Source organism: Poecilia formosa, unplaced genomic scaffold (genome assembly GCF_000485575.1).
Source record: "Poecilia formosa unplaced genomic scaffold, Poecilia_formosa-5.1.2 Scaffold780, whole genome shotgun sequence".
NCBI classification, from domain to species: Eukaryota; Metazoa; Chordata; class Actinopteri; order Cyprinodontiformes; family Poeciliidae; genus Poecilia; species Poecilia formosa.
The window spans coordinates 64922-90373 of NW_006800719.1; the positions used below are offsets into that span (position 1 = coordinate 64922).

Consider the following 25452-nt stretch of genomic DNA (forward strand, 5'->3'; position numbering starts at 1 on the left):
CGGAGCTTTAATTTTACATTCTTTTCATGTCTGACGGTGTTGACAAAAACTAGGGACAAATTTCAATGGAGTTGGAAAATATATAAAAATGATTTTTAATTCAATTTATTGATACTTTTATAATTATTTATATGACTACTTACACTTAATTGTCACAATATATAATTTTAGTATTTCTTTATTTCAAACTATTATAATGTGTTGAGTTCTGCTCCGGGACAAGGGATTTTACAGGCATCATCCACCAACTACAATGTTTAAAATAAAAAAATATTCAGCAAATACCAGGAAAACATACATTGTTGTGCTCATATGACCCAGACTAGTTTAGTCAGTCAGATATTTGAAAAAAATATATTTTGTGTATATTTTATTCAAATTTTTTGCTTTATCCACAGGACCTGTTTTGTCCCTATTCTCAAGATTCACTGAACTAATAAAGTGAAAGAAGTGTTCTTAAATTTATTCACAGAATTTACCCATCCAAAATATTTCTACAACGTTTTAACAATAATATAGATATTATCTGCTCTTTTGTGAAGGAAATCCAGAAGATGTGTTTCATTTATTTTAGTCTTGCCCCTTTTCTGTTAAATTTTGGGAAAATATTTGAACTTTGATTTGTACTTCCATTGAACCATACTTCTCCCTTTGTCTTGAACATGTATTGTTTGGCCTCACTGACTACCCAATAACAAAAAAAACCCCAACATTTTTATATTATTAATCTTATATTCTTAGCCAAACGGCACATTCACAAATGCCGTTACGTTAATCAAAAACCACCTCTTTCCATTTTTATAAATGAGGTCAAACAATATATCAGAACTATTGAAAATTCCACCAATACCAAAGCTATTAAAACATGCTCTTTATGTTTTCTCTTTAATGTGTTTATGTTATGGTGATATACTGTCTCGATGCAACCCCCTGGCGAACATTATACCACAATGTATGCTGACTGTTATGTATTCTGTATCTCAATAAAGATCTATTAAAAAAATAAATAAATGAAGAGCCCGAATAACTGTTGAGTGCGGATAATCAGAATCATTTAACGAATAATGTTCAGAAATCAGCCGATTTCAAACTTTCCGTCATTCTCGGCTGAACCAGCATTACGTCACAGATTGAAGCTACCAATAAGCGTCATAAACTACATCCCGACACATTTTCCTCTTATTTTTCAGCTGAACATTAACTCAGAGGTAAAACCAGCCTGTTAGCTCCGCGGCTAATGCTAGCAGTTAGCCTTTAGCCCACCTAGCATGACTGAGCTAAACCTGCTAGCATCCGCGATTAGCTTCCCACATGAATAAACAGCTTCACCTCCTTCACAGACAGGAACTCCAGCAGCGGGAAAACCAGGTGTCGGTCCAGAAAATGAGCTATTTTAGTCGTTAGATCGTATTCCGCCATCTTTACCGGCTTTGTATTGACAAACGGAACACAGACGCCAGCTGGCAATCACGTGACAACCACACATTGTTTTGATTTTTTATCATATTTTGTTCTTATTCTTTTCATTGTTATAAAAATCGACCCTTTAATGAATTATCCAGTATAACATTAAATACTTTGTACTTTATAACCATCACTGCTCCCTGTAAGTCTCCACACACTAGAACTGAGTTTCCATTTCCTGTGAACAGTCTGATAAACAGGTTGTAGATTTTCTTTAATCATTTTTACTCAGATGGGTTCGGATGAATTAGCTGAGCAGTCAGATTATTTAAATCCTTTAACTTTCACCTTTAATCTGCATTAATTAAAGTTTTTGTTGATGAGGAAAATGGGGGGAACGCAGATTCAGTTTGAACCAAATAATTCTGATCTTAGCTTTAAAAAAGTTTCAAAATTTGTATTTAAAATGTTAGAACCAGAAACATTTCTTTCCATCTGGTGCTGAACAGCTTCGTCCTCTAGGTGGCGGTATAAGTCTTCTTTTTTATTATTCTTTATGCGATCTGCGGGTTTACTTTTTCTTTCATGCGTTCATGTATTTTTTAGGAACAATCAGAGCAGGAAAACACGGATCAGGATTATGATTCAAATCACAAAACTTAAATAAAAGTTGATCAAACTGCGATGAAAATGGATTCGTATTGAAACATGATGATGATGATGATGATGATGATGATGCATAAATCAAAAGCAGTTCATTCATCTTTCTGCAGTGGGAGTGATGGTGGTTATGTAACGCCCCGCCTCCACCTGTTACCAGAGACTCGGAGCGTTGGCAGAACCAGTGTTCCGAACTCGGCCCGGTTCCTGCAGAATCTTCTGCACAGTTGGTGAGGAGGAGAGTTTTCCGCCTCCGCAGCTCGGTGGGGAGGAAGAGGAGTGATGAAGGCCGATTCTTCTCAGCTCTTTATTCCGGATAATAATCAGTTAAATGCGTCACCTGGGAAACCAGCCTGAACTTTAACCTTCACAGCACAGCAGGTTGAACCACCATGATGAAGATGAAGATGAAGATGGAGAACAGAAACTTTAATTAGTAAAAAAAAATATTGTCTGACTCAAGGTTCAGTTCTCTGATAAAGAAATATGGAGATAAATTTGTTCCAATATTATTGCCAGCAAAGAACCTGTTTAAAAATGCATTTCAAAAATGAATCTTTGAAAAACTCAATCAAATTATACATTTTGAGTTAAATGAATGTTTGCAACAGCTTAACTTAAACAGCCATCTGATCAGATGTTAGGAACAATTGGTCAGCTTGGACACGAAGATACGAAGTTCTTTTTCTGATCGTTCATTCGCCTCTGAAGTTTATTTACACTGAATCTATGGAACAAATTTCTCTCCGTAAAGATTCAGCATTTATTTTATCATCTGATAAACTATCTAAACATAATTTAGAGAAAATGGCCGTAAACCATAAACTTTAACAGTTTATGGTTCAAACCTGAGCAGGAAAGTAAACTTTATTTATGCTGCACCTTTTACACGTCAGAGAGAACAAAGTGGTTTACAAAATATAAGGTCTAAACCCACAGAGGATAACACAGCAGATATGTGACATAAAGCAATAACAAACTAAATTAAAGTGAATCTGATAAATGTGTCTTCTGCTGCTTTTTAACAGAAACATTTTTATTCCAAAGAGCTCTGCTCTTTGATTCTGAAATACCCAACAAAATATGATTAAATTCAGTTCAAATAAAAACAAACAGGAAGAAAAATGGCTACAGAGAATTTTTGTTTGTAAAATAACAGATAAAGCTTGCTAAACACGTTAATTAGGGTATTTATGGCGTTATGGCTTGGATTTGACTGGACCGCTAGAGAAACTCGACTGTTTTCACTCAGTCCACTGATGAGGCGGACTGAGTGACAGCCGCTCCACTGCAGGCGGTGAAGGGTTAATCCCAGCTCTGCGTAGGAGAGCGCGTGCCAAACGGAACAAAACCCAAAGCGCCATCTGTCCCACACACACTTGGTTCTGGCGCCGCGTTTTACGCACCGGCTGCGGAAAGCTGCGGGTGATCAGCTCCACTCAGATTTGATCAGGGTCGGTGGTCCTGCTGCGCTCCTCGGTGGCGCGTGAAGGGAACCAGAGGAAGGATGGACAACTCCTCCTCGTCCCCTCGGGACCTGGACCAGAACCAGAACCGGACCTGGACGGACCACAGCGTCCAGTACAAGGTTGTGAGCAGCCTGCTGCTGCTCCTCATCTGCGCGCTGGGCATCGTGGGGAACGTTATGGTGATCCTGGTGGTGCTCATCACCCGGCACATGCGCACTCCGACCAACTGCTACCTGGTGAGCCTGGCGGTGGCCGACCTGATGGTCCTGACGGCCGCCGGGCTGCCCGCCATCCCGGACAGCCTGTTCGCCTCCTGGGTGTTCGGCCGCTGCGGCTGCCTGCTCATCACCTACCTGCAGTACCTGGGCATCAACGCGTCCTCGTGCTCCATCACCGCCTTCACCATCGAGCGCTACATCGCCATCTGCCACCCGATCAAAGCCCAGTTCCTGTGCACGCTGTCCCGGGCCAAGAGGATCATCCTGCTGGTCTGGGTCTGCACCTCCATCTACTGCGTCATGTGGTTCTACCTGTCCGACATCGAGCTGCAGGTGTTCGCCAACGTCACCGTCGTCACGTGCGGCTACAGGGTCCCCAGGAAGTTCTACCTGCCCATTTACTTCTTCGACTTCAGCGTCTTCTTCGTGCTGCCGCTGCTGCTGTCCGCGGTTCTGTACGGCCTGATCGCCAGGATCCTGTTCCTCAACCCGCTGCCCTCTGACCCCAAAGGCCGGGGGAAGCGCGAGGCGGCCTCCGCCAGCAACAACCAGCGCAGCAGCTGCAAGAACGCGCGACACTCCAGCTCCACCGCGACGTCGCGCAGACAGGTGAGCGACGCACAAAATCCCTTGGTTTCATATAAAAATGTCCAAAAGAGACTGAACTGACGGAGAATATGAAACAGAAATGTGAAATTAATTTGTCTAAATTTATCCACTGCTTTTTGTACATTTTCTATGAATGTTTTTAATGGTTTTGTTGGTTTTGCTGCTGGAGAACAGAGACTAACCCAAAACCAGCAATGAGCTGAGAGAAGCCGCTGGGGAGGAAATGACGTCATTTCCCTCAGCTGAACCCTGAAGTTTAACGTTCACTCTTAAAGTTCAGCTGAGTTTTGTTTCACTGATTTTCAGTAAATGTTGCGTTTAAAAACAAAATGAAAAGCGTCATCAGGTCAATCCAGTCGTAACGATTCCAGCTGATCCCAGTTCAGAAACACAGACCTTCTGCCTGAGGTCTGCACTTTGACTAGGCCATGGCAGCACTTTGATTCTTTTCTTTATCAGCCATTCTGTTGCAGATTAGCTTCTGAGTTTGGGATTATAATCCTGCTGATGACCCAGTTTGGACCCAGCCTCAGCTGAAGGACAGATGGACTCACATCTGACTGAAGGCTCTGGTCCCCAGAGAAGGTTTGGGTCCAATCAGCTTCTATGGACCAACCAGCTGCTAGGGACCAATCAGCTGCTGGGGTCCAACCAGTTGCTCTGTTTGCTTCACATGAACTGAAACTACATCAGAATGAAGAGAATCAAACTGCCGTTAGGAAGGACTGAAAGAAAAAGCCTCTCTAGAAACAAGATGGCGGCACTCTGAACAGATGAGCCCAAAGTGGAGACAATGGACCAAGATGGACAGCAGAATCAGAAAGTGAGGACTTTTCTATTAGCATGTGTCAGACTGGCGTCACCTGGAAGGAGAAGAAGATGACAGGCATCTTAATGGTTCCTCTAATATTTTATATGTTTAACAGTTTGGCATTAGCTTCCTGTTTTTGTGTGTGTGTGTGTTCAGTGGCTTAGGATTAGCTTAGCTAAGACTCTTAATTAACTTTGTGGTTAGCCATGGTTAACCACAGTGTCAGTGCCAACATATATTCTCCATTACAACTATCCCGGCCATTTTGAAAAATGTGACGCCCACCAGAAAAAGGAAACACAAGATTTAAAAAAATCATTTCTATGGTTCAAAATATGTAGACTATGACTTAACACCAAGCACCAATTCATCTGGTGATTTTAGAGCAATGACAATCGTGGCAGCCATCTTGAAAAAAAAAATTATCAGTGAATACGATTTCTATGGGTCCAATTATGTATGATTTGACACAAAAATATTAATATGTGATAAATATTCGCACATTAACGCAAAACTAAATTTTCAATGGTTAGCGGGTTTTTTTTGTTTTTTTTTAAACCTGGGTCATTTGAGCCACTCTGTCCTTCTATCGTCTCATGGCTGGCTGCAGGTGACAAAGATGCTGGCGGTGGTGGTGATCCTTTTCGCCGTGCTCTGGATGCCATACCGCACCCTGGTGGTGGTCAACTCCTTCCTGGACCAGCCCTACCTGGACAACTGGTTCCTCCTTTTCTGCAAGATCTGCATCTACCTGAACAGCGCCATCAACCCGGTCATCTACAATGCCATGTCTCAGAAGTTCCGCGCCGCTTTCCGTAAGATCTGCCGCTGCGGGGCGAAGGGCTCAGACAAACCAGCGGCGTACAGCGTGGCGCTCACCTACAGTGCCGTCAAGGACACTTCGCTGGTGGAAAGCACAGATCACTACACCACAGAGCTGGAGGAGCTCACGGTCACAGACGAGCTGCTGGCAGACCAGAAGGTCACGTTCTCCGACTCATGTGGCTGTGCAAAGGTGAACTTCAGTCATGACTGGTTGGAGGCCAGCGAGGCGACTGGTGAGTCTCCTGAGGACTAAAGACCTCCAAAGTGTTGCCTAATGGACTCCCTTAAGTGGGAATATTGTTTCCTGAGTGCCTGCTGACCTTTTTAAAGCCAGGCTGCTGCAGGTAGAGATGTAAACACAGATCACAGCCAGTGGAGCGCAATGAGAGCCTCTGAGGCTCAAAGCCAAACATGCTGTTAGCCGAGAGTGATGGCAGACGTCGTAAAGCCACAAACAACCCGACAGATAAGCGCTGTCATTACGCAGCTGTTATCATCATATCTGAGACCGGCCCAGGCAAGGTGTTTGAGTCAACATGGCCAGACTGGGAGTAAAAACACCTTCCCCACTGCAAATATGTCCAGCTCTCACATTTATGATCTCTGCAGCTGAGACAGCAGCAAGTCACGCTCACGCCTTCACACGGCATCCCATAAAAACAAGGATCCGGCAGGTGACAACTTCGTTTTCACCAGCAGGCTGCAGGAAAGCAGCGGCACCACAGCTTGAGCCACGCAACCAAAACCCACAAAGGTCAGCACCATTCAGAGGAGCCGGACATCCAGCAGCTGGGGGTCCAAAGGAACCCCCTCCGATCCCTCTCTGACCCGACAGGAACCCCCTCTGACCCGACAGGAATCCCCTCTGACCCGACAGGAACCAACTCTGACCCAACAGGAACCAACTTTGACCTCCAGGAACCAACTCTGACCCAACAGGAACCCCCTCTGGCGTCCAGGGACTTCATCAGGAGATCTAGTTCTCCACGTTTTGGATGGGTTTCATGGTCGGTCACAGCAGGGGCGGAACCAGCTGGTGTTTACCAAGCTGTACCAGTGTTTAAGTATTTACTGCGATTATAGGAATTATTTGTATTTCTGAAGCTGCTTTTCATTATCATTATTATCATAGATTTAGAAACGTTGCTTTGTGTCTTGATTTTGTAAAATTCTGCTTTTCTTCTCATATTGTAATGATGGATTGGACCTAAAGTATTTTGTACATTTCATCTTCATACTTGAAATAAAGTTTTTGAAGGCAGATTTATTGTTTCTATTATTAAGCTTCTTTCTTCATCTTCATTTTTATTTCCCGTTCCCAGAAAACTCCAGTCAGGAAGTGGTTTGGAGGAACACGTGACGAAGAGAACGGACAGAAAACCGGATTATTCCTGACTTCCTTCCCAGATTTTAACCCAATCCCAGCCTGGCACAGATCAAGGGAACGTCAGAATAAACCAGTAACATGTCTAGTTCAGGCTGCAAGACACAGAACCAAAAGGTCCGGTTCAGCTCCCAGTAATTAAATGAAAAAAAAAAATTATATTTCAAATCAGCTAATGCTAGCTACCTAGCTGGCAACCACGTTAACCAACGAGCTAGCCAGCTAACTAACTAATAGAGCAACAAGGCAACTTTCTTTTGAAGAATTTCACATTTTGGTCCAAATGGTGATTTTATTTATGTTTTTAGATAGTTAGCCAACAAAAACATCCAACAAGCCGAATAACCAAACACTCTCTAACACGGACAGATGCTCGGAAAGTTCTGGATCGTCAGTCAGGCAGACCGAAAACAAGAACAGGAAGAGTTTCTACTTTTGACTTTCAAAATAAAGCTCTTGTGAATAAAATAAGAGTGCACCTCTGTCCTATGTGAAGGCCGACCCATTCTCCTCCAGAAACAGAAATCTGCAGGAACCAGAAGTTATAGGAAGTATCCACCTCTCTTCACAAGAAATAACTGGTTCTGCCCAGAATCTGGGTCCAAATTACCCGTTACTGAATAAACCGGATTTTATTTTGAAAGGTTCTGAGGGTTTTTCTTATTGAGATCTGAGGATGTTTGAGTTTGGTTTTTCTATTTATGTTGCCCTGTTTTCCACTTCTGTTTCTTCCATGGCAATATTAGTTATGTTTCTTGTTTTTAGATATTTTTCTGTTGACCTAGTTGACCAAGTTTTTTCTCTAGTGTCAGTATCATTTCCGGTTCCCCTGTATTCTTTCCATTGCTCTCCTGTGTCACTTCTGTCCCCAGCCTCTAGCTGCTCTCACCTGTAGTCAGTCACCAGCCCAGGTGTTTTTTACACCTTCCCAGTATTTAAGGTCCTCTGTCTCAGTCACAACTCGCAGTCCGTCTCGTTACCTTCATCCCTCCTGGATCACCTGACCCCTTCGTGTCTCCAGTTTTGTTTTATTTTTGGATTTTTCTTCTTCCCTGGACTCTTAATTTTGAAAGTGGACTTTGTCATTTTTCTTCATTAAATTCCCAAAAGCAGCAGGCTGGAGACGTCTCCATCTCTGTCCTTTAAAGATCCGTCAGAGTCAGCAAAGATCCGACTCAAACCGAGAGACGCGGATGTTTGTGTCTGGTTTGTTCTGGTGGATGAAACCATGAAAATATGAAAACATGAAACTATGAAACTATGAAACCATGAAAATATAAAAACATGAAACCCTAAAAACATAAAACTGTGAAAACATGAAACTGAAACCATGAAACTATGACAATATGAAACCATTAAACTATGAAAACATGAAAGTATGAAAACATGAAACAATGAAAACATGAAACCATGAAACTATGAAAACATGAAACAATGAAAATATGAAAACATGAAACAATGAAACTATGAAACTGTGAAACTATGAAAACATAAATCCATGAAATTAAGAAAACATACTATGAAACATGAAACTATGAAACTGAAACAATGAAAACATGAAACAATGAAAACATGAAAACATGAAACTATGAAAACATGAAACAATGAAAACATGAAAACATGAAACTATGAAAACATGAAACAATGAAAATATGAAAACATGAAACTATGAAACTGTGAAACTATGAAAACATAAATCCATGAAATTAAGAAAACATACTATGAAACATGAAACTATGAAACTGAAACCATGAAAACATGAAACTGAAACAATGAAAACATGAATCTATGAAAACATGAAACTATGAAAACATGAAACAATGAAAACATGAAACAATGAAAACATGAAACCATGAAATAACAGCTTCAGGCTGACCCGGTTCACGCGGTGCAGAACCAGGTCCAGGATGGTTCTGATAGGTTCTGTTCTGGATGGAGGAGCAGAGATGAGGAACTTTCAGGCTCAGCTCCAACATGGCCACGTTCTGGTTCTGCTTCACCGGGTCGGACCCATTAGGTAACAAAGCGGAGCGGCGCAGTAATTACGGCTCTGCTGCGGTGGAGTACGGTGGCCCGGCAGGTCCAGTAATTATCTCTCATGGAGAAGAAAATAAAAAGTTTACAAAGGCTGCAAAACGCTGGGCAGAAAAGGAGGCAGTCGCCATGGCAACCAGCATAATTACGGCAACCATCTGACATTATGATTATATTCTGTCAGGACCGATTCCTGAAGCGGTGATGATTTTAGCCGAAGACGATTCTGTGGCTTTAAACTAAATCATTCTCACACTGAACTGATTTTACTGAATAAAAGCGAGAGCTGCAGGGAATCGCTTCTCTCCTGAGCAAAGAGCCACCAGCACAGCTTTCCAGGAGAGACCAGTTATTAATCAGGAACCGGTTATTAATAACCGGTTATTAATCAGGAATTGGTAAAAAAGATTGTTTTTATTTAAAATACATTTAAAAGAAAAACAGATTATTCAGAAACTTATCAGCAGCCAGTCGGAGCAATGCCGTTTCTGATTAGGGGCAACATGGGCAACTGCCCAGGGCGGCAGCTTGTCGGGGGGGTGGCGCTTCATGCTGCGGACAATTTTGGGCAAAGTTTAGTGAGTTTTTGAACTCGGACCCAAACTTCCAAAAAATTATATGCAGGCAGAAACATTAGGCCTGTGTGTGTTAGGTGTGTGTGTTAGGTGTGTGTGTTAGGTGTAGGTGTGTGTGTTAGGTGTAGGTGTGTGTGTGTGTGTGTGTGTGTTAGGTGTGTGTGTGTGTGTTAGGTGTGTGTGTGTGTGTTAGGTGTGTGTGTGTGTTAGGTGTGTGTGTGTGTGTGTGTTAGACCGGTTTAATAAATCCTGTTTATTTGAATCCAGAGAAAAATTCTGATTATTTATTTTCATTTTATTGAATCAAAAGTTTCCTTCTGGTTTCTTCACTTATTATCGACCTTCAGGACAAACAGGTGGGACAAGGTGAGGACAAACAGTCTCTCGTTGGACGCTCTGAAGCCCAGGACCGGCTTGTCCGAGTCCAGGCTGGACACCTGTTGCTTGGCAACCTGTCCCACCTGGCGGCCCTGCTTCCTGTTGAACAGGACGGTTTCCACGGGAGACGGCTGGCGGTAGAGGAAGACGCGGCGCAGACACTCACACAGCGCGGCGAAGGAGAAATCTGGAGCGCAGGTGGAGAACTTCCTGTCCCGCTTTGACGCCTGGACGTAACCTGAGGGGACAGAGACGATGAGAGGGGACAGAGACGATGAGAGGGGACAGAGACGTCCTCCTGCAGCTTGCTGTGATCAGCTCTGATCGTTGGATCATCAGCTGATTATTGATGACGTTTGCTCTGATTTTAAAGTTTTTAACGCTCAGAGAAAAAATTTAAAATATATTTAATCTGCTTTAGTTCACATGTTTACATCAACCCAGACCAATCCGTGCTTTCTGTTAGGAACACTTCCTGCTTCCTGTTTGCTACTTCCTGCTGTGATGTCATAAAAAATCCCAACCAGCTGAGACACCAGTAGGCGCTGCAGGAGGGACCGGTGCACTTCGCCCAATACAAACATCTGGCATAAGAGCCTGAAACCCGACCCGGTTCATCCAGGACAAACGGACCAGAACTCCAAGAAACTGGTATAAAAAGCAAACCCAGAACATCTGAGGCATTTCTCCCAGGTTCTCCTGTTCCCAGAGGTCTAGTCCAAGTTTCTGCAGCCAGAGCTTCATTAGTCAGAGAAGCAGTGAAGCTTTTCTGAAACGTCTCTCAGATCTGCAGCAGAACCTCAGTTCCTCACCCAGGGCGTTGAAGGTGGCGACGTGCTCCCAGAGGTCGCCGGGTCGGTCCGGACGCGGCTGCCACACCAGGGCGTCCACATCGTGACGCAGACAGAGACACGGCATCTGAGATGGGTCCACGTCCACAGAGAACAGGAACTGATGTCCACCCAGGTTCACCTGGAGGACAGACGGAGACACAGAGACAGACACGTCCATCAGAGAGATGGAGACAGGAGCGGGTCATAGGTCATGGGGCGGGTCATAGGTCATGGGGCGGGTCGGCCCGTTGCTGCGATACGTAACAGCTTCCGCCATATTGAATGTGGCATCTCTGCCAGTAAGCTAATACAGGTAAATGGACCGAACTTCAAAGTGCCGTTCTACAAAGTATTTTAAATTAATTCCTCTCATTGACACATTTTCTCACACATTAATATATTTGGTAATCAGAGAAATGACTAAAGAGAGTTTCTAACTTTTGATGTGATTATTTAATTGTTTTGGGGCATTTCTGAATAAAGAGCACAATGTTTTATTTGATAGAAATGATTCTGATCATTTTTATATTAACATTAATGAACAGACACTTTTACAGTGTTTAATTAATATATTTACATAATTCCATAGTTTAATCTACATTTAACATTTCAAGACAAGAAACAAATAATTTTCTTGTATTTATTTTTTATACATTATTGAGAAATGACTTTAGATTTATAAATCAGCCACTGTCAAACATTAAACTACATATTTTTCTTACTTTTTCCAGAGAAAAATATTTATTACAGAATGTCAACTAGCAAAGAGTGAAAATAATTCTAACAGAATAAATTATTCTTATTTCATTATATAAGCTACATTAATACACTAATGCTTCAGATTGAGATATGTAAAAATACACAAAGTGAAAGAATAAAACATTTATTTATTATACTGGGAACACTGGCCACAGGCTTCAGTCTGCTGGTCTCACTGGGAGAACTCAATGACTTCTGAGACGTCCTGGTTCACAGGCTGAAGCCAAGGATAAAAGAGAAATGATCCAAAATGGAATATGTTTCCTTCACATTCAGAAAAAGCCATTTTCAGCATGTTGGGCTCTGACTCGTAGCATCTTTATAGCTAAATCCCGACATGGAGAAGCTGAGCTGGAAACAGACTGAAGAACAGCAGCTCCAGCTCTGACCCTGACTGATCTTTCCTCACTAAATCCTCTGGTTTTTAATGAACTTCTCCTCTAACAGCGGTTTCTCACCAGCTCTCATTAGAAAACAGTATGAAAACGTTAGCTGCTATGCTAACAATCAGCGGTTATTTCGGGCCAATTTAGCTACATAGGAAATATTTCTCGGTTGTTTAAAAGCGAATTTCTGGCTGCAAAGTAATTCTGATCTTTCATCCTTACCTGGGGAAGGTGATGCCAGTGAATCCAGTTTGTTTCGTAAAACGGTTGAAACAGAAAATGGCGGCGACGTAGCGCAGGACTCGGCGCTCAGTGGCGCCTCTAGTGTTCATGTCTGGTTTTACAGCGTTTGTTGGCTTGTTGCTGTTCAGAGTTAAACTTGTAGTTGATCACAAATTAGTTTGATATTTTTTTGTTTTATTCTCGATTGGAGTAAACTGATGATCCTCAGTTATTGATTTAATTAGTGATTTATTGACTAAATATTGTGTATTTTACTGAGCAGACCTTTTTTTGAGCTAATTTCATTTTCAGGTTTCTGTTTCCTCTAAAGTTCCTGAGGATCCTGATCGTCTCTCTGCTCAGCGACAGGCAGCAGGATGCAGCAATGCATCATGGGCTTTATTCCCATCCAGGAAATTAATACTGAAATCCGTAAGCAGCTGACGGATCAATAGAACCCGATCAGAACCAATCAGGCGGGCCGGACTGGCAGCGTCCGTCTTATGGGATGTTTTACGGTCCAGATGTTTACGCTGAGATAATTCCTGGAATGACGAAGAGGAAGAAAGATGAAGGCTGATGCTATCTGACCGGACCACAGTCGTAAACTGGCCCGGCCCAGATATGGGCATCAGAACCGTCTGGACCTGGAGCAGCACCAGCTGACCACCTCATGAAACGCCACCAAAATATTTTCTGATCGTAAATATTATTAAAAATAAAATCTGTCTGAATTTACAGAACTGATTATCAGTTTTTATCAATAAACCCATAAAACTGACTGAACCCAGTCCGACCAGAGGTTCTGATGGACCTCAGAGGTTCTGGTGGGTTTCAGAGCCCATCAGAGCCTGGCTTGGGTACCAGAACCACCCGATGCTTTCTGAACATCTGCTCCTCTTTTAGACCAATCAGAAACTTTGCTCAAAGTCCGACCCGGCAGAGAAGGTTCTGGTCCTGGTCCTGGTCCAGGTTCTAGTTCTGGTTCTGGTCTTGGTCCTGGTCCAGGTTCTAGTTCTGGTTCTGGTCCTGGTCCAGGTCCTGGTTCTAGTCCAGGTACTGGTCCAGGTCCAGGTCCAGGTTCAGGTCCTGGTTCTGGTCCTGGTTGAGGTTCTGGTCCTGGTTCAGGTCCAGGTCTGGTCCTGTTCCTGGTTCTGGTCCAGGTCCTGGTCCTGGTACTCACCACCTGGGTCGGGCTGAGCGTCTCCCCATCGAAGTGCGTGAGGCTGAAGCCGTCGTCAGGGAAACCGTCGCAGTCCTCCAGCTCCTGAGAGCTGCATGGCGGCTTTTCCCGCTCGCCGTTCTGGACACAGAGGAGGAGAATCAGCCGTTGCGGGTTAGCATCGGTTAGCATCTGAAAGGCTGACCAGGGGCTGGGCCAAAAGGGTTCTGCTAGGAGCCACCCGGGCCGGACACCCAGGCTATTGAAAGTGAGCTGCCACGCTGTCGCCATAGCGACAACTTGCTGCTGCGGCTAATCTCTGCCTCCCAGCTCTACAACTGCCCTCCCGCTGCTCATCCTGAACATGGCGCTGCTCCTCACCGGGTGCTCAGAGGTCAGGTGGGTCAGGCGGTCGTGGATGAGCGCCGCCTGCTGGTCGCTCAGCACCAGCTCCCCTCTCCTGTTCCCCAGCACGAGCTCCGGCCACATGGGTCCCTCACCGAGCTTCTGCAGGCTCACCTCCAGGCTGTGGAGAACAAACACAGTTATTACAGTTAGCTCCGTTAAAACAGTTAGCTCAGTTAGAACAGTTAGCTCTGTTAGAACAGTTAGCGCAGTTAGCTCAGTTAGAACACTTAGCGCTGTTAGCTCTGTTAGAACAGTTAGCAGTGTTAGCTCTGTTAGAACAGTTAGCACTGTTAACTCTGTTAGAACAGTTAGCACTGTTAGAACAGTTAGCACTGTTAGCTCTGTTAGAACAGTTAGTTCTGTTAGAACAGTTAGCACAGTTAGCTCTGTTAGAACAGTTAGCACAGTTAGCTCAGTTAGAACAGTTAGCACTGTTAGCTCTGTTTGAACAGTTAGCACTGTTAGCTCTGTTTGAACAGTTAGCACTGTTAGCTCTGTTAGAACAGTTAGCAGTGTTAGCTCTGTTTGAACAGTTAGCACTGTTAGCTCTGTTAGAACAGTTAGCACTGTTAGCTCTGTTAGAACAGTTAGCACTGTTAGCTCTGTTAGAACAGTTAGAACAGTTAGCAGTGTTAGCTCTGTTAGAACAGTTAGCACTGTTAGCTCTGTTAGAACAGTTAGAACAGTTAGCATAGTTAGAACACAAATTGCTGTGTTAACCAGGATCTGCCATGAGCAGCTCAGAGTAGAAGACAGAGGATCCTGAGCCTCGCAGGGGTCACCAAGCTTTTTGAGACTGGGAGCTAATTCACGGGTTCAGAGCAACACGAAGTTGCTTTGAATGTTTGAAAGGACTGCAGGTTCCAACACTGACTGCTGGAAGCAGCTCCCCACCTGTTGCTGTCCCTGATGGTCCAGCCGCTGGCCTCAGGGTCCACAGACGCGTACAGCTGACCTTCCAGCAGCGGAGGGTAGCCCCGAACCCCGACGCTCAGGCTGTCCGCTGTCAGCCGGAAGCTCACGTCCTCCTTGGCCACGCCCCCACGGAGGCGGATACAGACGGTGAGGTCCGCCGCCGTCTGCTGCCAGAAGTACAGCGGTTCTGAAACCGGAGCAGACCGGCTCAGGATAACAACAGGAACTTATGTAGTGGTGGCATTTGATTACAAATTTTAATCAAGTTAATTTCATGGACTGTGATTCAGTTTTAGTCACCTTTTAATCAAAAACCATAAAATTGACAATGAGCAACATTTTAAATTCTAAACCCATTTTTGCTGCTAAAGTATCGAATAAATGAGTTAAACTCCAAATATAGTTATAGTTTTTAATCTGTTCTCTGCCATCAGGCTGGAGCAGAGGGTTCATTTGGCTTCTTCAGAAATGGATGCTGACATTAGCATTAGCTGCTACATGTTAGCATTCACATGATAATTTTGGCTAGCATCACTTCACTTATAGGCTAACTGCTTTCAGCACAACTTCAACACATCAACAGATTTTTCAGCGTCCAATCAGATCGCTTGAAGCAGAAATTAGGCAGAGAAGAGGCTTCGTTAGCGGATGTAGCTGTGTGTCAGATTTGTGGGCCTACCAGAAACAAGTGAATATAAAGGTTCCAGCTTGAGACTTTTGTATGAAAAAAAAGAGGAACTCCCCGGGGCATCTGGGCGTCGGACGTACTGCAATTTAGAAAGCAGCCTATAGCGCCACCTGCTGACCATTTCTTTACCCAAAAGCTCTGTCATTCAGAATGTGTTTCCAGTCCAAAGAGGTGATTTTAACTCATTAATACCAGAATTATTATTCCTACAACTTTCCAAACTTCTGTAACATTTTAATCAAAGTTTGAAACGAGCTCCAGCTTCTTTGAGACGCTGCCTTCTCCGACTTATGAAATAAAAAAACGATGGTGGCGGCTGGAAACATGAACAATCTCACATAAAGCACTGAGCAGACATTTTAAACTGAGAGGTTACATGTTTATTTTTTAAAATGCTGAGGAGAAAAGTAAAATAAAATTTGTGTTGTGGATGGGGGTAGCACGGGATCACGTGGTGTTATTAGTGATTGCAGATCACCTGTTGCTCACCTGGTGACTTCAGTGAGTGGGTGATGGGGGAGGTCTACGTTTTGCTGGCCGCTATGTTTTTGTCCTTGATCACTGTTTAATTCTACGGATCCGTTTTTATGCTGCTTTGGACACTGTTTTGCCTGGATATTGGCAATAAAATCATTGTAACTGCAGCTTGGATTTACGTTTCGATCAGCTTGCGCTGATCGAAACGTAGTCCACTACTCAGCGACTTTGTTTGAACCAATTGAATAAACTAGAGATAATCAATTATGCTCTGTGGAGAGCTTTATGTGTGGATTATGAAATCTGATGCTGCAGACGAACAGAATGATGTTGATAAATTATGAGTAAATATGATCAGCTGACATTCTGCTGCTTCATCTGAGCTGCTGAGTGAACAGAGAAAGCAGCTTGGAGAAACACATTTCATTTTATTTCCTTTTGTTGTTTTGTAAAATAAAAATAAATCTAATCAAAAGTATGCCACACTTTTAAGATTCTATTTCCACCTCTGTGTTGATTTTGTCTCAGATAAAATCAAGGGAAAAAAAAAGAGTTTGAGGCCGAAGAGAGGTGGAAGTGTTGTAACCTGGACCCAATCTGACCTCTGACCCAGCCTGACCTTTGACCCACCTGCCTTCTCCAGCTCTCTGAGCTCCGGCGGCGGCGGCGGCTCCACAGGTCGGCCATCGATGTGCGTGAAGACAAACGGTTTCTCTGCGGCCAGCATCAGCCCTTCGCCCCGCGGCGCCACGGCGGCGTAGTGCGGCACCGACTTCCCTCTCAGGACCCTCCTCTTCCTCACCTCGTACTTCTTCTCCTGCCCTGCAGGTGGAGACCAGGGTGATGCTTCCATGAATGTCTGATCTGCAGCTTTCAGCCATCTTTAATATCTACTTTATTAATCAGAGCAAATGTCAGGAAGCTTCCTGAGAATCCCCCGTCTCCCCAGGGATGTTCTGGTCCGGTTCACCCACCGGGTCCGGCGGCGCCGCCCACTGTGACCCACTCCAGGGACACCGAGTAGCCGCTTCCTGTGGACTCCAGCGGCTCCTTCTGCACACGCAGCAGCAGCACCTCTACAGAGTGACAGCCACCCTGAACGTGAGAGACGCTGTGCAGGATGGTGAACGGCTCCCCCATGTGGTCGCTGAACAGAACCTGCAGGAGCCGCATGAGAAAGGAAGTTAACCAAACCCAGAGACAGAACTTTATCTATATGACCCGGGTCTCTGGGGAGAACCGGTACAGAACCAAGAACTTCCTAAAGCCCAATGCTAGCCAGATGTTAGCCCAGTGCTAGCTTCATGCTAACCTGATGTTAGCCCAGTGTTTGCCTGATGTCAGTCAGATGTTAGCCCGATGCTAGCCAGATGGTAGCTTGCTGCCAGCTTGATGTTAGCCCAGTGATAGCTTCATGCTAACCTGATGTTAGCCCAGTGTTTGCCTGATGTCAGCCTGGTGCTAGCCTGATGTCAGTCAGATGTCAGTCAGATGTTAGCCCGATGCTAGCCAGATGGTAGCTTGCTGCCAGCTTGATGTTAGCCCAGTGATAGCTTGTGCTAACCTGTTGTTACCATGAGGTGAGCCCAATGTTTGCCTGGTCTTAGCTTGATGCTAGCCTGATGCTAGGCTTAGCCTCAGATCTTCCCCAGGTCTTCCTCATGGTTCTGGTGCAGCTCAGTCCGATGAAGCTAGCTATCGTTCTACATGCTGAGCTGTGATGAGGGGATGGGGTCGCGACCCCTCCACCTATCTGACTCACCTCCCACCTGCAGTGGTCGCCGTCTCCCCTCCTGCCGGTGCGGAGGAGCAGCAGCTGCCCGGCGCCGTCAGACAGCGCCGCCCAGGTGGCCGAGGTGAGGCTGATGGAGGCGCAGAGCCGGTCCTCGGCCTGGCCGGACTCGGAACCGAAGCTGAAGACCTCCTTGGGCTTCCCCAGAGCCGTATCCTGGAACCAGAACCAGAGCCAAGTCCAGTGAGGAACCAGTTCAGGACTGGTCACCGGACACAGATCATCTCTGCAGTAACACTTAACTCAGAACCCGGGCCTGACTGGACCTCCATATCCCGGCCATCCGGTCCATCAGACCCACCAGGCAGAGTCTAAGCGGGTCACAAGAAGCTGGACCGTGATCCACTTCCCAGTTTAACTTATTGCAGATTTTTTTTCAAGAAAGTTCAGATCAGAGTGATGATGGTTCTGACCCGGTAAAATCCTCATAACCTTCTGGATTCAACCAGTTTCTTCATCCAAAAGGTCTCAGGGAGTCTCGCTCTGCTGGAGGACTTCCTGGTTTCTGACCAATCAGAGCCCAGAGAGCAAACCCACGCCCACTCTGGGTGGTTCTGGAGAAACTGGACCTGGAGGTTCTGGTGCTCATCTGGAGAACATGTGGATAATCTGGGTTAATAATCTGGTGCTCCCATCAGAACCTCTGCAGCTCCTGATCCGATGCTGGAGCTCCTTCTCATTACAGCCTAAAGAACACGGCCATCAGAACCAGAACCACACAGGGAGCCTCCGCTAACGGCGGCGCCGAAGCAGAGGATAAAGGATGGTCATTATCTCTGATTACAGCCGGACATAAAAGCAGCTCTGCAGCCGACCTGGATCAGAACCAGAACTCATTTCTGTAATAACTGCTGCGATTATTGACTTCATTATCACCTGACAGAGTCCGGACCCAACAGAACTTCTTCAGAATCCTTTAATTTACCATCATTAATAGCTGCCTGCTGCATCGGCCCAGCTGCAGAGCAACAGCACCCCCTGCTGGACACTCAGAGCAACAGAGCCTTCCCACTCCAGCAGAACCAGAGTGGGTCAGGTCCAGTAAGCCAGTTCTGGAGGTGCAGAGACTCACCAGGGTCACGCTGAGGCTCAGAACCCGTCCTCTGGAGTCCACAAACAGAACGCTGTCCTGGTACCACGGGTCCAGCTGCAGGTGGTTGAACATGCCGAACGCCCGCAGGTGCTCCAGGGTGTAGTGAGCGTCCTTCAGCTGCAGCTCCTCCACCGCTGCAGCGCAGAGGACAGGACCAGTTAGACAGAATCAGAACCAGAACCAGGGTTCATCCTGACCCACTTCCAGAAGCTTCATCCAGATCAGAGCTGCTGCATGCTGCTGTAACCTTGCAGTGCTCTGATCTGGTCATACTGGGAGCACTGGTGGATCAGAACGGCCGGGGAGATAAGTGTATAAATTTTCATATTTTCTGGATCTAAATATTCGTTGTTTTAGATTTTTCAGCCCAGTCGGAGTCGCCATCTTGTTTTACATCTTGTGAAGTTAAAGGGAAGAAGGGAGCAGGAGATCGACAGGCGGATTGCCGCAGCGTCTCCAGGGAAGCGGGCGCCGTACAGGTCCGTCATGGTGAAGAGGGAGCTGAGTCTAAAAGCAAAGCTCTCGATTTACCGATCGATCTTCGTTCCTACTTTCATTTACAGTCATGAGCTTTGGGTCATGACTGAAAGAACGAGGTCCCAGATACAAGTGGCTGAAATGAGTTTTCTCCTTCGGGTGTCTTGGAGAGAGAAGCTTAGTCATCCAGGAGAGACTCAGAGTAGAGCCGCTGCTCCTTCACGTCGAGAGGAGCCAGTTGAGGCTCGGGGTCTGGCAAAGATGGACGCCTCCCTGGTGAGGAGTTCAGGTCCCACCGGGAGGAGAGGAGACCCAGGACACGCTGGAGGGACCATGTCTCTCTGCTGGCCTGGGAACCGCTGGGGGTTCCTGGAGGAGGGAAGATGGACGGACGGACGGACGGAGTTTAAGTCCAGATAATTCAGGTTGACTCACAAAGGGAATGACTGAAAATATTTTCTGACGTTTGTGATTTGTTTTGTAGAAAAGAAAGAAATTTGTTTAAATGGAATTTGTTATGAAAAGTTTGTAGCTTTAATGTTGCAGCTGTTAGTATTTTTTTAAAGTCAGATTTAAACCTTTTATTTTGGTTCAGTCAAAGTTAATGTTGACCTCTTTTAACCTCTTTGTGCCCAGAACCAGCTGTGGTTCTGGTTCTGAACCAGAAAAGATGGACTGGACTCAGCCGCCAGAGGTCAGAGGTCAGGTGTGATGGTGGGAACGATCTGCTCCAAACAATAAATATGACGTCAGACCAGGTCTGGATGACGTCAAGGGGGTGTTAATAGAATCGATAAGATTTTTAAAGCGTAATTCTTAGAACCGACCCAACAGAACCACGATTCTGTTGATCTGGGTCCAGAGAAAGTCCGCAGAATCTTTTGGTCCAGTTAAAGTTTACTGGAAATTCTGGCAGAAAGTGTGGACCACCATGACCAGGTCCAGATCAGACTTAATTCTCCGGTTCTAAAGGTTCCGCTCAGCTGCTGTCGGAACCACCGCGGTTCCGAACCTCACCCGCGTCCAGCTCCACGGTGTAGGTCGGGATGGGGTCCAGAGACAGCCGGTAGCTCTCAAAGTTCGGGTCCAGCAGGTCTCGGTTCACCTTCAGGCTGTAGTTCGCTGCGGCCATGACTTCCATCCAGCCGGAACCCAAACAGAACCCAAACAGAACTGATGCAGAACAACGATGGTGATGCGAAAGATTCACGTTTTCCTGTTTCCACACGGAGCCCCTCAGCGGCGGACCTCCAGGTGCATCATGGGAGGAGGAGTTCTTGGTCTCTCTGTCCCAGAAACGCGTTTTAACCGGGATTTTACATTTAGGACTCATTTGATGTATTTTTAACTTATTACTGGGAGAAATATGCCAGCTATTGGACCGGAACCACCTGGATTCCGAATCTGTTCCCAGCGGAACCGTTCAGCTCCAGCTGCTCCGTCCGAACTGAAGGAAGCTTTAGAGAGAGAGAGAGAGAGAGAGATGGGTCTGATCATAGACATAATATAAGATTATATACATTATTATATTATGTCTATGGGTCTGATGAAGATGTGTGTGTGTGTGTGTGTGTGTGTGTGCAACTCTCATCACATTCAGTTAAGTAGAAACCAGAAGTGGGACTTGAGTCACATGACTTGGACTCGAGTCATTAAAATTAAGACTCGGACTTGACTTGAAGCTGTTTACTTGAAAAGACTTGATATTTTACCCAAAGTCAAAAGTTTAAAACGCACATTATTTATAAAGTGCTCCCATTAATTCATTTCACTCATTCCGTGTTAAGAAGCGCAGACCGTCCCTCTGTTTTTCCACACTCCGTCTGTATGTGTGTGTAGCTGCAGCACAACCAATCAAATTAACTGAATTTAGACATTTAAGAAAACTCGGCGAGGCTCCGGGGCTGAGGGACCGAAAGACGAAATAAGCGGTCGAATCTGCTCTTACCTGGTCAGTGAGTGGTGGGCAGGTAAGAGCAGAGAGGAGAAAATGCTGTCATGGTTCTTTGTTGTGCTGTGGAAATGTCAGCATTTTCGTATTTTTCATTGAATGTCAAGTTTAACAGAACTGCGCAATAAAGAGGTCCAATTTAAAAATGTTTTTTATACTTTGTGTTCAGCTGCACATGTTCTATCATTTGGGATAAATACAGATTTTAAAAAGAACAAATAGTCTGTTATTTACATTTTATGTATAATTGCAATTAATAGAAAAAGAAGGAAAAAAAGACTTGAAATGACTTGAAATTAAAAGTTCTTGACTTGAGACTTGCAAAACACTGACTTGGTCCCACCTCTGGTAGAAACTCCTGATTGTTGCTTCAACGCCGCGCCTCAGGGAACTACTTCCTGCCTTTCACTTCCTGTTAATCTGATGTTGACTTCCGGTTGCGTTCTGGAACATGAAGTTCTGCTCGGAGTGGAGCCAGACAGTCTGACCCGGTTCCTACAATAATCAAAGTTATGACAGAAATGCTGTTGCGTGACGGTCACCCAGAGCGGCAGGAATGCAGAGGGCGGCTGGCATGAACGTCACTCAGTCTGCTCTTCATCACCTGTCTGGTCTCCAGCAGCCACACCCTCCTCTTCCTCCCTGTCCCGCTGAACGAAGCTCGTTTAGAGTCTCGACGTTTCACAGCCTGTTGGAAAAGAAAATATAAAATGTTTGAATGAATATCTGCTAAAGGAAATTTGTGGTCATTAAAAAAACATTTAATTTTTGGTTCTGGGGTTTAAAAAAGAAAATCGAAACATTTACTCAGAATGATTGAAACATTTTACTGTGTGGGACGTAATTATGAGGAAAAATGATAAATAATTTTCACATGCTTAATCATTCTGTCAACACAGATCACAGACAGTCAAATTAAGAACCACTTGTGGCCCTGGAGCCACAGGTTGGAGACCCCTGGACATGATCACGGCCCACAGCATGATGCCACCTCTACCGTCACCTGGAAGTCTCACAACTTTATTTACATGAAGTAATAAAATACATATTTCATTGTGTTTCATCAGGGGTTCAAAGTGGACCAATCCAATCCTGTCCACTGATGGTTCTGGTGATGATGGTCCAGAGATCCGGTCAGGAATCCTCTTAGGACTTTTTATTTTCATCTTTTATCAGGTTGAATCGTTCAGCTGCTGCTGCATTGAGTTGTGTTGATGTGACAGCGGTGGGTCAGCGGGTGGCCAGGTTGCCGGTTCGAATCCCACTCTAGCATGCAGCAGTTTGCTCTTTGCGCCGCTCTGTCCTGAGTTCCCATCATCCTGCTGGCAGGACCTGCAGATCACAGGAAGCTCGTTTAAATGCACGTAACAAGTTTTTGTGTGTTGAAGAGTCAGAAAAACTTGAGCAGTAAAATCAAGTTTAAAGATGAGTAAATGATCCGGTTCTGATCGGGTCTGAACCCGGTTCCAGGATCTTAAAGCCTGGAAGAAAACAGCAACAACTTGGATGAATTGAAAAAATGATCCCCTAGAAATAAAGTCAAAATCTACAAGAAAACTGATCAAGTTTTATTCTCTGAAACTAAAATTGTAAGTTAATTTAATGAAAACGTATGTGATAGACAGATAGATAGATAGATAGATAGATAGATAGATAGATAGATAGATAGATAGATAGATAGATAGATAGATAGATAGATAGATTGTTGTCTGATGATTTGCTGACTCAGCTTCCGGTCTGAGCTCAAGCCCCGCCCCCTCCCAGGTGAGGGCGGGGCTTCAGCGCCTATAAAGCGTCGCTCACCTGTCCGGATGCAGACAGCGTCTTGTTTCTGTTTTCTCCTCCAGTTTGGCTCCAGGTGCGTTCAGGTGAGCTCAGAAATATTTTCTCATCTTTCAGTCTCAGTTTTTCATTTTCCACTAAATTCTGATGATTGTTTTGTAGTTTTGAAAATGACAAACTGGAGCAGATTACCAGAGATTAAAGAACTACTGTTCTCCCTGCAGGACGTTCAGGTGCAGCAGCAGGAAGTCTGGGAATTCTCCAGGATGGAGTCGCTGTGGAGACCAGCGGCGCTCCTCTTCGCCGTCTGGAGCTGCTGCTGTAAGAAACCACAAAGACGCGTCCTCTAATCCGCACAGATTATCACAGATTATTCCATCCGTCTCTCTCCAGGTGGTCAGAGGGTCTTCTGGGTCTCCCCCCACACAGGAAGCACGGCGGGAGCAACGAGACTCACCATCAGCGGAGACGGTAGGGGTGTGAGGAAGAGGAGGAAGGTGGGAGACCTTCACAGCGTTTCAATCAGCCGCGATCAGATTAACCAGATCAATACTTTACTGATCTGATACTGATGAAATAATGACATTATTGCTGTAGCTCTGGGTGCCCAACGTGTGGCGCGGGGCCAACTGTGGCCCGTCTGGGAGTTTTACTTTGAATGAGGGGAAATTTATCACCAACAAATTAAAATAATAAAATGTTTTATAACTGGACTTGTTTTCTCGTGAGTTTCCAGAAACTTTCAGTCAGAGGAAAACTGCTGCATCCACACCAGTATTTAATTTAATAAATACAAAAAAAATGTTTTATTTAATAAACACAGGAAGTGACTCAGAAACACCAGTTTTATTTTGAAATACAGGATCTGTTTGTTTCATGTTGTAAACTAATTTACATGTCATTTGTAAATTAATCTGACTGGTTTTATAAAAATATAGCATATTTTGTGGTTGTTGTTGAGTAAGAAAAGTAAAACATTTTATTTTTTTAAACCATAAAGTTTGGACCTCTTGGTTCCGATGACGATAATCCCTGCAGAGATGCTGAGCCCACTGACCCGTTTATTCAGTGAGGGGCAACAAAAAGGATAATCAATCAATAAAACAATAATCAGTTCAATTATGTCAGGTTTTATTCCGTTGTCATCTTAAACAATCTGCAGTGGCGCGTTCCTCTGAAATGTTTCTGGGATTATTCCTGGATTATTCTGCTCCATAATCGCCCAGTTTGACCCGGTTTGACCCAGCAGATCTCACCCCTTTTGGTTCTTCAAACTGAAAGGGGTTGGATCAGAACCAGAGGGTGTGCTCCAGAATATTTGTGTGGTTTTGCTGATTGGAGCAGAAGTTGCTGGTTGGATTCCAGGTTTTGCTCAGGAGCGTCAGTTCCAGCTGGATCCTGAAGACGGGCAGTTTGGGAACCGGGTCACCCTGGTGTCGGACGCGCTGTCGGTGCCCTGTGACGTGGAGAGAGACTCCACCCACCGCCAGCAGATCCTCTGCTACACCAGGTACACACCCGCACCGGGTCAGGGTGAGGCCATGTGACCCGGTCCAGGTTTCTCTTTACAGTAGCGTTTGCTGCTCCCTGACAGGGCGATGCCGGAGGACCAATATGTGGTTCATGTCAGCGTGGACGGCGTTCCCATTCCTGACGTCAGCATCTGCAACGGCAACTACAAACCGTATCACTGCAGTCTCTACGTACGTCACCAGTTTCCTCCTCCGGTTCCTCCTCCGGTTCCTCCTCCTGTTCCTCCTCCTGTTCCTCCTCCGGTTTCCTCCTCCGGTTCCTCCTTCTGTTCTCCCTCCGGTTTCCTCCTCCGTTTCCTCCTCCTGTTCCTCCTCCTGTTCCTCCTCCGGTTTCCTCCTCCAGTTCCCCCTCCTGTTCCTCCTCCGGTTCCTCCTCCGGTTCCTCCTCCGGTTCCTCCTTCTGTTCTCCCTCCGGTTTCCTCCTCCGGTTCCTCCTCCTGTTCCTCCTCCTGTTCCTCCTCCGGTTTCCTCCTCCAGTTCCTCCTCCTGTTCCTCCTCCGGTTCCTCCTCCGGTTCCTCCTCCGGTTCCTCCTTCTGTTCTCCCTCCGGTTTCCTCCTCCGGTTCCTCCTCCTGTTCCTCCTCCTGTTCCTCCTCCGGTTTCCTCCTC

General features: G+C 45.3%; 4 protein-coding genes across 5 annotated transcripts in view; 2 read left to right on the plus strand and 2 right to left on the minus strand.

The window, feature by feature from the left end:
• The window catches only part of eif3eb (eukaryotic translation initiation factor 3, subunit E, b), an 18331-nt gene extending 16864 nt beyond the window's left edge, over nucleotides 1-1467 (minus strand). The window contains exon 1 of the mRNA XM_007543177.2: nucleotides 1330-1467. Coding sequence (XP_007543239.1) covers nucleotides 1330-1419 — 90 coding nt within the window. The 5' untranslated portion in view covers nucleotides 1420-1467. The remainder of the gene's footprint in view (nucleotides 1-1329) is intronic.
• Nucleotides 1468-2148: 681 nt separating this feature from the next.
• On the plus strand, nucleotides 2149-6490 carry LOC103131517 (thyrotropin-releasing hormone receptor-like). Its single transcript, XM_016666710.1, has 2 exons — nucleotides 2149-4360; nucleotides 5782-6490. Exons 1-2 carry the CDS (start codon nucleotides 3572-3574, stop codon nucleotides 6247-6249), a joined length of 1257 nt encoding a protein of 418 aa, XP_016522196.1. The 5' UTR covers nucleotides 2149-3571; the 3' UTR covers nucleotides 6250-6490.
• A 3755-nt stretch (nucleotides 6491-10245) lies between these two features.
• nudcd1 (NudC domain containing 1) lies at nucleotides 10246-20998 on the minus strand. 2 transcript variants are annotated; one of them, XM_016666708.1, is made up of 10 exons: nucleotides 20597-20983; nucleotides 19082-19236; nucleotides 17980-18165; nucleotides 17192-17375; nucleotides 16848-17039; nucleotides 15032-15239; nucleotides 14111-14255; nucleotides 13751-13870; nucleotides 11180-11339; nucleotides 10246-10605 (listed from the first exon to the last, which is right to left on the minus strand). In XM_016666708.1, exons 1-10 carry the CDS (start codon nucleotides 20910-20912, stop codon nucleotides 10316-10318), a joined length of 1956 nt encoding a protein of 651 aa, XP_016522194.1. In that variant the 5' UTR covers nucleotides 20913-20983; the 3' UTR covers nucleotides 10246-10315. The 2 variants fall into 2 exon arrangements, with proteins under 2 accessions (XP_016522194.1, XP_016522195.1); XM_016666709.1 differs by lacking the exons at nucleotides 10246-10605; nucleotides 11180-11339 and adding an exon at nucleotides 12597-13112 and having other exon boundaries at nucleotides 20597-20998.
• Nucleotides 20999-21105: 107 nt separating this feature from the next.
• LOC103131520 (PKHD1 like 1) overlaps nucleotides 21106-25452 on the plus strand; it is a 48919-nt gene continuing 44572 nt past the window's right edge. The window contains exons 1-5 of the mRNA XM_016666707.1: nucleotides 21106-23398; nucleotides 23537-23633; nucleotides 23706-23783; nucleotides 24678-24822; nucleotides 24907-25015. Of these exons, the coding sequence (XP_016522193.1) occupies nucleotides 23342-23398; nucleotides 23537-23633; nucleotides 23706-23783; nucleotides 24678-24822; nucleotides 24907-25015 (486 nt within the window). The 5' untranslated portion in view covers nucleotides 21106-23341. The remainder of the gene's footprint in view (nucleotides 23399-23536; nucleotides 23634-23705; nucleotides 23784-24677; nucleotides 24823-24906; nucleotides 25016-25452) is intronic.